This window comes from Coturnix japonica, chromosome 1, assembly GCF_001577835.2.
Source record: "Coturnix japonica isolate 7356 chromosome 1, Coturnix japonica 2.1, whole genome shotgun sequence".
Taxonomy (NCBI): domain Eukaryota; kingdom Metazoa; phylum Chordata; class Aves; order Galliformes; family Phasianidae; genus Coturnix; species Coturnix japonica.
The window spans coordinates 131,598,182-131,613,643 of record NC_029516.1 but is presented as its reverse complement, the minus strand read 5'-3'; the positions used below and the strand labels follow the sequence as shown (position 1 = coordinate 131,613,643).

At 38.5% G+C, this 15,462-nt stretch overlaps 1 protein-coding gene across 1 annotated transcript in view; it reads right to left on the bottom strand.

Moving 5' to 3' along the window:
* ABCC4 (ATP binding cassette subfamily C member 4) overlaps positions 1 to 15,462 on the bottom strand; it is a 139,315-nt gene that overhangs the window by 36,604 nt on the left and 87,249 nt on the right. The window contains exons 21-25 of the mRNA XM_015851547.2: positions 9,666 to 9,816; positions 8,967 to 9,086; positions 6,708 to 6,818; positions 5,164 to 5,264; positions 3,289 to 3,480 (exon numbers count right to left, since the gene is read on the bottom strand). Of these exons, the coding sequence (XP_015707033.1) occupies positions 3,289 to 3,480; positions 5,164 to 5,264; positions 6,708 to 6,818; positions 8,967 to 9,086; positions 9,666 to 9,816 (675 nt within the window). The remainder of the gene's footprint in view (positions 1 to 3,288; positions 3,481 to 5,163; positions 5,265 to 6,707; positions 6,819 to 8,966; positions 9,087 to 9,665; positions 9,817 to 15,462) is intronic.

Here is a 15,462-nt window from a genome sequence, read left to right as displayed (position 1 = left end):
TTACCCACTGCCTGAGACTCAGATGTAATGCAGTAATGACTGCTGGAATGAAATTAAGCACAGGAAACATTACACTGAAGAGCAAGGAAAAACTTTCTAGTAGTCAGAGATCTTCAGCTGAGACAAAGCAACAGTGCCCACACTGGAGCAAAAATACACACAAGGAGCAACTTACACTGCATAATCTAAACAGTATTTCCTACTTCCATTTTCTGATAGAAAAATTTGACCTAACAATTCATTATTGTGCAACTGTACATAAACTACTATGGTGCTTACTAGTAAAGCTACTGCATAATCGAACCGAATCTGCTACATTCAATAATAAAATACCTAGCATTCATATTATATCAAACAAAACAATATAAAACGAAGGAAAAAACAGTTCTGAACAGTTACATTAAATCTCAGAAAGAAAATACCGAATGGAGAATACAGACAAACAGTTACAAAATCAAAAGCTCAATTGCTTCCCTGTAAACAACAGCGATACAAAATATTGCATTAAGAACATACAGGAAAACAACAACAACAAAAACCCCAACACTGATACTTAAAATAAAAATGCAGCTGCTCTGCATATTGTCAAAATCCCACTTACAGTTTGGCATCAAATGAAAGGACTACGCTGTTCACTATTTAGAAGAATCTACTTGTATTTTTGGTCCAATTGACTACAGGCTGCTGAAAATTAACATGAATTTGAAACAGTTTTCCCTATATGCACTTTTACACAGTATTCTTTTGAGATCCACATCCATAACTAGCGCAAGCACAAGGATGGTCTGCAAACAGAAGTCCTAGCCATTGAACCAATCACCCAGCCAGGACTTCGTAGCCTTGACATACACCATGTGTATACACAAGAGTGCTCCTGCTATACTGGACTCATCATTACTCAAAGCAGAGCTGCACAAAAAGTGAGAGTGAGATTTACAGCCTGTGAGCTACTGCTCTCAAACTGCTCTTGCTATCCCCCAGGCAACCTCCCTTTCATGCTATACACTGTAAGAGTATCTGTGCTAACAGCAACCATGGCATAAATCCATATCCTTACCCTCCTAACTTTCTCACATAGCCATACCCTCGGACTTAGGATTTGTTGAGGCAACGTGCACTTAACAATTTGTAGTCAATAATCATTCATAAGTTCATAAGAATTCAACCAACCTTCCTAAAACAAAGATAGTGGTGTTTACAAGTTAGGGCTGTACACGCTAATCTGCTTCAGAGACCTGACTTTTTACACAGGTAGATAGTGAGAGGACGAGGGGAAATGGTTTGCAACTAAAAAAGGGGAGATTTAGATTTGGTATTATGGGGAAATTTTTTACTGTGAGGAGAAGCTGTGCATGCCCCATCCCTGAAGCTGGTCAAGGTCAAGTTGGATGAGGCCCTGGGCAGCCTAAGCTGATGGGTTAACAGCCCTATCCACAGCAGGGGGTTGGGACTAGGTGGGTTTTAAGGTCCATTCTAACACAAATCATGCCATGATTCACCCATACTACCAGAGCAAAGCTGGCTGCTGGCAGAACTCCTTGTGAGAGCCTCCTCTGGTCTGTCTCAGGAAGACTGCACTGGATTAGCATAGATGGTTAAATCAGAAGGACTCTCCTTGCCTATTCTGACTACAGAGAGATAGCAAACACAGAGACAAAGCACAGAGACCTGCCTAGGTGGCAGGTGTAAAGACATCCCAACCCATAAGTGATCTCTTAGAAGTTTATTCTTCCTGCACCTAGAGCCTGGCAGACTGGGTGTTGGGTCAGTTATAAGAAAATCTAAGCACATGGCAGAAGTTCAAATTCATCAGTTCCATGAGAGGCATTGCAGTCACCAGAAGTCAGAAGTAACCAGGAGTATGAGCAACCATAGAAACTCTCAATGACAGCCCCATGGGTAGAACCACCCAATGCATCAGAACCTGGTTCCGAAGAGACACTTCTCCATAATTAAAAACAATATAAGGGGTACACAGATGCTTGGAAGATTTATTTTACACAGTGGCAGTCTACTGCAGTATTGTGCAAAACATCATAGAAAACAAACATGAAATTCTTGGCAATGGTTTCAAGCTGAACAAATTTACTTCAGGATGACAAAACCACAGCACAACCAGAGCAAAAATAAATATACCCACTCATCTCTTCTCCTTCTGCCCCTACCAAGAAGCAAGTAATACATTATTATTTATTGCTTCCATTTTGTTATTATTATTACAACTTCATTTCTCTAAGAAAAGTAAACTGACTTGTCTGCTATTACACTGGGGTGCTATGTTACAGCTGAAGAGACGGCCCATAGGCAAGAAAAGTTCTATTTCTTAAACATCTCTTTTTAACTCATCCATGCTTAATTCCATGCAGTGAAGTTGTGCTGAATTCCTGCAACACACATGTTATTAAAAGGGTCCACTTGAGAACAAACAGGTTTGGGACTGAATGGAAAAGCATGTTACAAATGAGTCAAGGGTAATGACTGCAAAGAGTTGAACCAGCCTCCTAGGGAAGATATCCTAATCAAAAAAGTACGCATGTATCTGAAACGTAGCAAAGTGTGAATTAACACTGTAGGGCTCTAATTTAATTTTGTCTGTGGGGAAGATGTTCCTTGCAGCACTCCTCCAATTGACATAGTGTCAAAACTGGGGAGGAAGAGTCACATTTGCAGAGGAGGAAGAGTTTTATTTCTTATGTTTCTTTTGGCTACCAATCTAATTAACAGCAACAGTTAATTGGATTGGTAGCCAAAAGGAACTGAAATAAAATCCCCAACTCTAAAGTTATGCAATAGATCTGTATTTCTTTCTTCTCTCTTCCATTCTGTGCTCTGAGCAAGAACATGTACATTCCTTATATGCAGTTGTCTCTGCTCATCTTCTGTGCTGATACCCTTCATTCCATTTCTGTTTCCTTTACTGAATTCCCAATTTCCTAGTGCAGCTCCATTTGCTTTGGATTTTAACGAACATTCTGGGTTTTGTTCATACTCTGAATGCCACCCACTTTCTGATGAAATCCAAATTTTATCAGAGTTATCAAATATTTTTAACCTTTTGTTTTGATATACAGAAATGTAACGTTCCCAGATTCACTGATGTTACATTTATAGGAAATAAACAGGCTCCAAGTGATGTTATTAAGTATGATCACCTTATTTTTTAAAATTATAACTATCTGATTTCCTAACGTTCACGTATTTTACAGAGCCTTTTTGTAACACAGCTTCTTTTCAACTTTTCATCTTTGCTTAACTCCTATAAATGGCCCAAACCAGCAATATACATACCTTTTCTTCCGGTTTAATAACAACAGACAAATGTCTTAACACCAAAGGTCCATCTAGACTGTAAGTGAAGTTAACATTTTCAAATGCTATCATTCCATGGCTTGGCCATTCAGGTGGCGGATGCTTGTCAGTTTCCCAAGGGGCTTCTTTTTCAAGATCTGTGTATTCCATTACTCTTTCTACAGATATCATCTAAGGGGAGGAAGGAAGACATACACACAGATTTCAGTTTCCTCTGTTTTTTCAACGCACGCACACAAATATACACACATACATGTGGATTTTTACTGTGAAGATTCACTGGAAATTATTCCAGAGCTTTTCCTTCAGGCACAGAAAAGAGTGCTTGGAACTGTCCTATACTTACTTCATACAGCTGACTCAGTGAGATTAACTACAACTTGGAGTACTTGCATAAGTTTTAAGAAATTAAAGCTAAGATTGCTGTCTGTCAGTCTTGGCTAGTTTGACAACATTGCACTGTGTATTAGGAAAACAAAGATAGAGATGAAACAGCCCTACAAGCTACAAGCAGACCAATGAGAGCTACTAGTATCATCACTATATACTAGAAGTTACCATCTTCACCTTCCCTTTTTTGTCCTCCTCATTACCACCTCAATAATGCTCTTTAATATATTTGTCACAAGCAACTCCAAATTCTAAGATAGCTGTTACACCAAATTATTGCCTTAATATTTAATAAAACTTGTTTTCCCGTATATTTTATGTCAGATGTTAAATAAATGGCAGTATTTGATGTTGTCTTTAGTCTTATAGAGGGAAGAAAAACAGAAGTTGAGCTATCTAGGCACTCCTTCTTCTTTCTTGGGTAAATAATAAAAGATGTATTTAGGTTTTGGTACACATTTTCACCCATACAACTACTCTGTACAGCTTACTTTACTTAACTGTATCCATGCATAGATGGATTTTAAAAAGCCATCATAAAGATATCCAGTAAGCTTACCCTCCCTTTAAAGGTGGCTTTAAAGGACAGGAGTCACCACACAACAAGTTCTCTGACCTCACTGCCACTTACCCATTTCACATTACAAAACAGGCTCAAACAAAAAATGTGTAAAGAAAGAAATACAGAAAGGGAACTGCTTTTGCCTCCCTCAAATTAGTCAGCCTTTCATAACACGAGATTCCTGGTGGAAATCCTAGATATCTCCTAGAGTATGGCCATATTTACAAGCAACCTTCACCTTTTAACACAAACAGGTTAATGATGCAGTATGTTCCTTTTGTAACCCTTTTTTCTTACACATTAGCTTAAAAAAATAGGGAAAACAGAGCATGCTAGTATATGTTGTAAATTGGTGAAAAGTATATTGCTTTACATATACTCAAACCCCACTATCCTCTCAAGTGAATATAAACTTAAATATTTTCCAATATTTGCTAACAAAAAAGAACATGTAAGCCTTTAGAGTGAATTAACAGGATCATAAAAATTTGAATGATGGATATAAACAGAAATAAACCATGCAATAACACATAACAAAAACATTTAAATCTCCAATCTAAAAAAAATCTTTAAGAAAAAATCTTACTTACTGAGGGATTCATTTTATGTAATTTAGTGACTTTGAATGCAGATGTCTACATCAAAACTAGACCGACTTCTACTGAAAAAGGGAGATTATAAAGACTCCCATACTATCAACAATCCTTCTGAGTAGACATTCAAAATCAATGAGACAAATTATACTCTAGAAGCTGTTTCTCTCTACTGCCTGTAAGTAGTGCTTCAGTTGCCAGATAAGGTAATTAACATCCAAAGTTAACTAAGAAGACTGCCATCCTTAAAGCATCATGTCACAACTACACAAAGGAACCAAGAAGTGAAAAGGAAGAAATTAATGTTACCAGGTTTTCAACTTCGGCGCTTTGTCTAACACCCCACTGGAACGTTCCCATGAGAGTGATTGCATAGGACAGTGCCAAACCAACTTGCCCCGCATTCAAAGCTGCAGAACAAAGGAAAAAGAGAACCAAATAGGTACACTACTAATTACACAATTCTAGTTAACTTCACTTTCATGAGGTTTCTTACATGATGGAGGTATCACAGCCAGAATTTTGTTTGGTTACACTATACTTACCATCTGTGTGTGCAATGAGTAGCTCCAGGCAGAACAGTTTCTCGCAGCACTTTCTGGGGGTATGTTTGAAATTAATCTTGATACTTGGCCAGGTATTTTATCTAGAAGCTGAGACTCGGTCTCAAGACCATACTTACATATCTTATTATGGCCATTCCTATCCAGCTAAGCATTGGTAATTTTCCAGTCATTTTATAAGGGAATTATATCAGCCTCTAAATCTAAACAAAAAATGATCGCAAAACGATTTCAACTTAAGAACATTTACATAAACTCTGTACAGTTTTAAGTGATCAGATAAAATAACTGTACAGAATACTTTTCCCCTATTTACATAAAGATTTGTTGTGTTCAGTGGGCCTACTCTCATAAAATCAAATAATTATGTCCGCCCCAATATTAAGCATGATTGTTTTCTAACTTACTTGAACTTTATCCTAGCACAGCTCTATTGACTTCAAGAGAGCTACTCCTTATCCAGAGGCAAGGAAAGATTCAGGACCATTGTTTTGACTTGTCTGTTTGCATTCTATTAAATTTAAATCTGGCTCAAAATTTTCAGTACCAAGAAGCGTAGAGTGTTCAAATTTTAAAACACACATGCATATACAGAACTTGTCCAAAGGAAAAAGAAAAGAAACAAAAACAGCAAATTAGCACTAATTTTCATGTCCAAGATAATTACTTCTTCCCTCATACTTTAGATGACTATCTCATTCCAGTACTCAATTACATCCTGGATGATGCATACACTAATGACAGTTCATGAGTGACAGTGAATATAAAATGCATCATTACAAGGTGATTTTCCTTCTCCAACAAGCTTATCCTACTGATCCAAGACATTAGAAAAGTATCCCTAGGAATCTGAGCCTGCCTTTTTGCCTACCGTGCCATGTGCAGAAAGGAAAAGAGCTGTTAAGAAGCAGCTCTGTGGGTGTTTCAGTATGAAAAGCAAAGCCCTGTAGGGCTAAAAAAGAAAGGCAAAGGTGGCAAAAAAAGATTTATTTGCTGTTATTGCTCTGAAAGCCAGAATCTCCCAAGTGGAGTGCTGATCTGCAAGTTTGTTTGCACATTTGAGGATGATGGCAAATGCATGCCCAGAAGATGTCTGAACTGCTTCCAATATTTGCAGAAAAGGAGATAGAGACCCAGTGCTCTAGACTGAGGAAGAGATCATGATCAAGAAAGAAACATTTAACTTAATTATGGTCCTTAAACAATTAGAAACAGTAAACTATGAAAAAGAATTAGACATTACTATACATGATAATTACTGGGTGAACTTTTTCTAACGTCTGTACTTACTGTTGGCAAGAAGCAGGGAACCAAAAGCAACCACTATAACAAAAATGGCACAGATGGCATCCAGACGCACAGCAAACCACCTCGAGGTCGTCAAAAATAGAAACCAGGCCTCTAAATGGTGTTTTAGAAAGACATTAGAATAGTGGATTATTAGAAAACTGAGCTGTATAATTGCTATTAAATCAGTTTACATTTATATTAGAAGGCCTCTTTGCTTTTTTATCAATTACAGTTGTCATCTTCAAGTGCACATCTCTATGAGATGATCATCAGAATAGTGTCCAGTTTTCCTGGAATGATCCGACCTAGTCATCACATTAACAGCAACCAAAGCCAGCATAGTACACAGTAATAGGAAGAAAAAGGCCTGAAGCACAGCCCGTTTATTTAAAATAGAAGCCTTTCTTTAATTCTAGTAGACTTGAAATGGGAGTCCCAGACAAAAAGCAGAAGTACATTTGCTTAAGCTGGACTAGACTCTACAGGCTTTCAAACAGAATATCATAGCACAAACACCAGAGTAAAGCCTCTAGAAGACAGCTGCAACTGGTTAAGCACAGAGGAGCTACCTGATACGGTCAGTGGAGCTACAGAGCTGTTCAACTGACCAAATGCGCATATCTATTTTGGAGAAGGTCACTGCTGAACATTTCCACTGGTCCCTAGGTTTGCATGCATTCTGTATCAAAGACTCATTCAGGGTGGAAACAGACCTGGGAGGTATCTTGTCCAACCTCCTGCTCAAAGTGAGGCCGGTCCTGAAGTCAGATCACACTGTTTAACAAGTAATGCAGTTGAGTCTTGAAAATCCCAATGGATGGAGCCTGCACAGTCTTTGGACAACCCACTCCTGTTCTGACTGTCCTCACAGTGAGAAGTCTTTTATGTCAAATTATTTCAAATTATACCTGTTTTCTCAATCCCCCTGTGAACAGTCTCATTCTGCCTATTTCAGTAATGCTCTCAATGGATGCTGGCACTGACAAGGTCCTCTCTAACTGTTCTCACCCACAAGTTAGAAGCTTTCAGTTTTCTCATCTTCTCCTTGTAGTCCCCTGACTATCTTAGTGACTCCTCAAATGAACAGGCTCCCAATAAAGCCTAACAGGTGCTGAGGGAGATATCACATCCCTCCTTCCCCTGTCTGTGCTCCTCTTAACAGAGTACAGGATGTTGTTGGCCTTCTTTGCTGCTCAGGTACACTGTGGGCTCACATTCCCTCCAAGAATCTAAAAATACATATATTAAGCAAGCTGGCATACCCCAAATACTTCAATGGGAAATACACCATGAAGCATGGAGGTACATAAAACACTGCAATTTTAAGCACTAAGGTTTAATCTCAAAATAGGCTCCTGAACTGCCCCATGGAAGTGTTCTTGATAGTTTTTTAAGACACAGAGGCATAAGAATGGAACAGTTTGTTCATGCTTCTTTGATGTGACCATAAAATACAATAAAAGGTTTTTTTTTTAAAGGTCACAGTCCTCCTCACATATTGAAACCTGTATATGCAGTTTTCCCACTAAAGATACAACTTTGTACTCCACCACTATCAACTGCTGACAAACTGATTTGGCCAGATACACGGCAAGATGAAAATAGCAATAAACGGGAAATTCAAATGCAGAGTTGCCTCCCTGGAAAGTATGTTTCCTCAGTCACAAATTCCTCCACTCAACACAGAGTGCAAGTTTCTATGGCTTGTGATAAGCAGCGAGTCAGAAATGATCATCAGTTCTGTTCTGGTCTGAATCTTTAGAAGTCAAACAATGAGAAAAAAGCCACAGAACATACTTGTATACTTTATGATAGAGAAATTCAAGATCTTACCTAACAAATACCAGACTGCAAACTTGCTTTCTGCTGTATCTTGAAGAACATTCTAATAGAGAGTATTTAACTGACAGAAGGTATGAAGGCATAGCACAAATCTAAATCCTATTTATTTTTCTTGCACAATGCTAATGTTTTGTATCCTCTGATCTTGTTAATTTTGTTTTTATATATTACATAAAATATATAATATACATTATATACATGTTTTATACAATATTATATATTTTGAAAGTGAACTTTCAAAATCTAGACAGATAACAACTTCTTTTTTGTTCTAACAGAGAAATCTTACCCTAAAGAGACGAGGTGTAAAGCTCCTACTGATTTTTAATGTACATTACATAGATGTCACTGAAGACATAAGATATTTCCCTCCTTCAGAGTCAAGTGTTTGATTTTTCATGTCAATTTAACACAAACCTGAGTGGAGGTCTTGATGTGCATCAAATAGTTTTTGAAATCTGTCTTCTGCTTTCAAAGCCCGAATAGTCCAAAGTCCCTGGAGGGATGATGACAAGTGGGAGAACACTGGACTCCGAGCTACAAAGGGAAATGAAAGTAACTTAGCAATAGCTGAAGGGCAACATTTAATTCTTCTTTGTAGAACACTAATCATTAATCCTACTACTTTGTGCTTAACCATATGAGTTACTGTACTGCATCCTTTCAAAATACTCAAAAAGTATCTTGGAATCAGACAGTCAGAAAGATTAATATACACAAAAATGTCTTCCAACAGCTGCCACTGTTCGACCTTTATTAATGACATGAGGCAAATATGTTTGTTATTGATAATATTTCAGATCACAGTCAAGCTAAAGTCAGGCACAAGAATCTGATTAGATGAGAAGCACTGTTACTATGTGCATGTAAGGTCCCAAAGACCAGCTACTTAGCACGTTCATTAGAAACTTCAGTTACAGACAGCTAAACTGCCATACCTAAGGTTTGTCACTATGCAAAAACAAGAGTTAAGTAGTTCACTAGCTGAGAAGAAAGGCAATAAGGAAGTTATTTGCATAACAGAAGAATCTTTGATGGATTGTCTATAAAATGCTAGCATTTCTCATCATAATAAGTAGGGTTCAGACTAACATCAAGTCCCGCCAAGCAACATACTTGTGGATTCTAGACGTTTAATATCTCTTGAAGTATCTAAGAAATATCGTCGAAGAAAAATGAAAAGAATAAATAGTGGAATTAAGGGAATGAGTATCCAAGGAATCACTGCCACAGCCACAGCTACCACACCAAAAATCTGTAGAAGAGTCTGCAACACAATAGAAACAAAATAAGAAATTATTTGCCAGAAGAATTTAATTTAGAACAAGTATAAAAACTGTTTAACACAATTGAGACACTTAAATATTTAAACAAAACTACCAAATTTTAGAGCGCATGCATTGTGTAACATATGAACTGCATTTATTTCTAAAGGAGCTTGAAGACTTTATAGTAATACCTAAATTGACTAATTGTGCAGCTTATGGTTTTCTTATGTATTATTTGTTGTTTAAGAAACATCTTCATAAAATTAATTGACTGAGCACTGCCATCCGTTCTTTGACTGCTGTCGCAAAATGATAATTCGATAATGAAATAGACAACTAATCTTTGATGAACCTAATCTATATGGTGAATCAGCTACATTCTTCCATTCCAGGTGAAAACCATATAACCAAACCTGAACACAACCTTTTCCCCCACATTTGTGCTTTGTTGTGGTTTCTTTGACTCTCCCGTTTTCACCTGACCAAACAGTAAACCCACAGATATTACGCATTATGACTGAATGAGTCAGCACAATTTAGTCTAGGGCTTTAGGAGAGATTTCAGCTCATGACAGAAGGTTTATCAGCAGAAAAACCTTGAATCTCAGAGATCACAGAATCACAGAATCACAGAATGACCCGGGTTGGAAGGGACCTCAAGGATCATGTAGTTCCAACTCCCACATGCTACAAGGTCTCATAAATCCATTAAGGAAAATAGCTATTGGGTAGGAATAGGGTAGGAGCTCTGAAGAAAGTTGCGTTATTACTCTAGTGCTTGTCTGTGGGTGAAGTTATAAATGGTATCGTGTTGTTTGACCTTCTAGATACACAGAGTAGATTGCAAATATTTTACCTAGATTTCATCATAGGGAGGTACAGTGGCAGCGAGAGTGCATGGTATTTCACTTGGATCAATTACACAAATGATTATGGCAGCACAAAACAAAACAAAGCACCCTGACTCCTTACCAGCGACACCGTCAGCCCTTCCCAACATGTTCTATTTCTCCAGCACTCTTTAAAATCCCACTGGCATATTTAGTTTTTATTGTGAAGAAGGAGTGAGAAGAAGGGAAACAAAGACTCTTGTCTCAAATTTTCTCTTGCCTAGATCACTGCCTAGTTTCCCAGCACTGTACTTTGTCTTTGCTAAGCCATCAGCCATCCACACGCTACTTAATTTCTGAAGCCTCCCTCAAATCCATCCTCAATGGTAAACAGAGATTGAAGCCAATTCCTTCCCTTGGACAATTCGGTTCCAACCTGCTTGACAGATCTCCTGCCTTCCCCACCTCCCTCTGTCACCTTTGTTGGGCTACAAGCTAAATTGCATGATTCCTAGGCAGTGTCAAGAAAGCAGCCTGTGAAGTGATTGTGTCCTCATACTATGAGCTGCAATAAAAGTGAAACATTAAGGAAAGCTGCGGGAAAGAGGAAAGAAAATGAAACATTTCTTATAAAAACAAAACAACTGGGGAAAAAACCCACAAAACTGAAGTTTTAGTGATAATAATCTATAATACATTGCAAAGTGCTGGTAGGGGTGGGATTAGGATCTATTAGGATCCAGCTCATGTAAACAAAGCCTTGCTGCAACGAAAATACAGGGAAGGAAAAGATGGTTAGGATGACTAAAGTAAAAATCTGGCACCGCCTTTGAAAGGAATTTTAGATGAGGCTGCACCACCTTATCATTATAAAAATTTATGATAGGGCGGATCAGTCATGCGTGTTGTTTTTTTGGAAAACCAAACCTGCATATAAATTAACTCCTAATGAAGAAGTCTGAAAGCCAGACACAACTACTTGCAGACTGTAATCAAGCAGTTGCTGTGTGAGGTAAGGCAAGGGCTCCAGTTCCTGAGTTTCACAACAGATAACCAACCCCTTCAGCTGAAGGCTGCCTGAACTTCTAGTAGATGCACAGCATGCAAGACGAAGGACGTAGGATAACCATCAGGCTGCTGATAATGATAACGTGAGCAGTCAGACTGCTTGCTCCTCTAGAGACGAGCAGTGATCGAGGTAATCATTTGGCAGCACTGGGTCCTTGTCTGGTAGAATCAGCTTACGGTTGAAAATCACATCAAAAAGCTAAGCACAATAGAAAACTACATTACACAAAAGAAATACAGCCTATAAAAAATCTGCAAATTTTACCATATTTCTTAATTTCAGCATTTTGAAGTCTTTTGTAATGCTATGCAGAAAACAATAGCCTTTTTATAAAATTTTTTTAAAGGAGCTATATTACATTTTATAGCTATCTGCATAGTACTGAAAATAAGACAATCTCACATAAGAGACAGCATACACAGAGACTACCAGGACTCAAAAGACCTGGATGCAAGGCAAGATCAAATCAATCTGCTTACAAATTGAGCCATATTGTCCAGTGTCCACATTCAAACTTGTTTCAGTTTCCCTGGAGACAAAGAAGAATCATCCACTCACAGACCTGTCCTTAGACAGCATATTCTATCCTCAGATATACAGAATATAAAAAATATAGAATATAGAAAAATCAAATGCTGTTTCTGTTGGGGTCATCCCATTGCCTGCAAGTATCCTGAAGGGCTTCCCTCATGCTCCGATTAGTCACGCTATTCACTGCAGCTTATTTTTCCTCAAGAAAGCTTGTCCTGCTGCAGTTCTCACTAGAGCAAGCATAGTCTCCTAAAAGCCTCTAGGGAAGTGAATACTCAGATCAGCACATTCATGTGCAAAACACGTGCCTTGCCTTCATCTTCTGATGATCTACATATTCATAATTCTTACAGGTCCTAGGAGTGATATCTTGGAGTTTCTGTCTCAAAAAGGTTTTGATGTAGAACAAGGTTTTTCTGTACTCTAACCACAGAAGCATTTAAACAGAAAAGCATTTAAAGTGACATAAAAGAAACAGTAAGAAAAGAGCCATTAAAATCTGAAAAAACATGAGAATAACAAATCACAAGCTAAAGCCTTTCCCTTTGTTGCAGAATTGACACCATTTATATAATGTTAGAAACCCTAAGACAAGTTGTAAGCTGTTTGAAAACATTCATTAAAATGTATTAGTATAATTTTGAGAGTTTTAAGGCGTCTCACAGGAATGTCCCCTGTTCTATTCATTGGCTGCTGCCATTCCAATGCTCAATATTTCACACCTGGTCGAGCACTCTGAGAAAAGCAATCAGCATTCATGGAGATGTTCAGGATCACTCAGGTCTGCTGGCACCTTGGTTCCAGTGCTATGTACCCTCACTTCTTACAGTCCTTTTTCTCCTCATGTAAGCACACGTTTTTTGTTGTTTTGTTTTAAATGCAGTTTACAATTTATTTTGGCTTATTTGTAAAACATACAGTTAAGGGGTATCATGCAGTTGTATGACTGTGTAACTGACTAGCATGGATTTGACAACTATGAATGGTATTGGGCCTACTTACTACCACAGCAACCATGTCATTCTGCACTTGCAGCTGGTGTGCATGTAGGATCACAGAATCACAGAATGACCCGGGTTGGAAGGGACCTCAAGGATCATGTAGTTCCAACCCCCCTGCCTGGCAGGGCCACCAAACATACACCTTTACTAGATCAGGTTGCCCAGGGCCCCATCCAACCTGGTCTTGAACACCTCCAAGGACGGGGCATCCACAACCTCCCTGGGCAGCCTGTTCCAGGGCCTAACCACTCTCCTAGTAAAGAACTTTCCCCTAACATCCAACCTAATCTCTACTGGTCAAGCGGAACCCAAGAGATGGCATATGAGACTCATAAACCTGAATGTAGGAGTCTTGTAATTACTCTTGTAATTGTAACTCCAGTATTTAAAAGGCATCTCAGACAGAGTCCCTCTCTGAAACAGTTAGTGACAGAAATCCTCGACAGGAATGACAGCCCTCAGTCAGCTGGAATATGCACATCCATAAGAATATTCAGGAATATAAGGACAAGATAAGACAAACAAAGCTCTGAGAATGGAAAAAAATGCAGTTGGGCAAGAAATTGAAGATAAAGTGATTGAAAGAAAAAGGTAAGAACTAAACACTGTTAGCTCCAAGAGCTTTAAAAGCAGCAAGCTCATGTTATCTCATACATGTTGCTCTCCTCTCCTCAGAATCTTGCTATGAGCAATAAGACAATGAATTTATGTGACTAAATCCACATCACCGCAAGTGGTCTGAGCGTGTCTATCAGATATAGAAACGTATCTGAGATTAACAATCACATCTTTAATGCTGGTAACCTCTATTTTTTTCTGGTCTCTGTCAGACAGTCTTTCTAGATCACTGCTCTCCCAAGTGAACAAGCATATCCTTAGCTTCTTGGTTTTCTCTGCCACTACCATGCTCATTTATTTTCCATAGCATGCATTTTGCAATTAAGTGAGAAATCTTAACATTTCAGATCATGGCAAGTTTTATCCAGTTGCTCTTTAACAAGTGACCTTAAGATAAAAGGGTGTTTTATTTAATACCTTGGCACCGCTGTCATTTTGTTGTATTAAACTAGCATCGTATCATCATTCATTTCTTTAACCCACAAGAAGGGTTAAAATAGGATTTCTGGCATTCTGAACCAGCATTTTATGCAGGTCTCAGCTCCAGCAGCAACCCTCAAAAATCTCAGTTCATACACTGCCTGAGACTTCCAGATACTGACGTTTTGAAAATAGAAGCAGAGTCAGGGTCCAGACCTTTTGATTCGGTCAGACATACAATGTACTTCCTTGTTAAAGCTTTGCATGAAATTAATACTTCATATAGAGGCTATTTTCTTTTTAACAATAAATTATCCTCACTTATGTGAGTAGTTGTCAGCATCCATTGGCCATGGCAATACCTTACTGCTAGTGAAGATTTTCCATGAAAACACAAGTTTTTACCAGAGTCCAAGCTACACTTTCTAATTCTGCATCCCTACATACAGTTCCTGTTCACATCCACTATACATAGAAGCTGCTGTCTTCTATGCTGACCTGTTTAGCAAAAAGTGTAGCACATATATGTATTTTTGTAAATGTCTGTGCAGAATATGTTTTTCTGTTTATGAGCAGTAAAAACTCCAGATTAGAACCTCTAACTTGATCTTCTGAGATGCTCTATTGCTATTGTAATTTGTGTCCACCAAGCACTTCTGCATAAAAGTATTCTCCACTGATTTGAGCAAACAAGGCATGGCTTTGAAATGAGGATCTGTAAGACAGTTCCTCTTCTTGAAATTAATAGGGAGTTAATTAGAACTACTCTGATCTCCTTATAAAAAAGATCCCTTTCCTCTTACTGACCAAAAGGTAATATATTTTGTCACACAGAATCACAGAATGACCCGGGTTGGAAGGAACCTCAAGGATCATGAAGCTCCAACCCCCCTGCCTGGCAGGGCCACCGAACTTCCATGTTTACTAGATCAGGTTGCCCAGGGCCCCATCCAACCTGGCCTTGAACACCTCCAGGGATGGGGCATCCACAGTGTCCCCGGGCAGCCTGTTCCAGGATGTCACCACTCTCCTAGTAAAGAATTTTCCCCTAACATCCAACCTAATCTCTACTGGTCAAGCGGAACCCAAGAGATGGCATATGAGACTCATAAACCTGAATGTAGGAGTCTTGTAATTACTCTTGTAATTGTAACTCCAATATTTAAAAGGCATCTC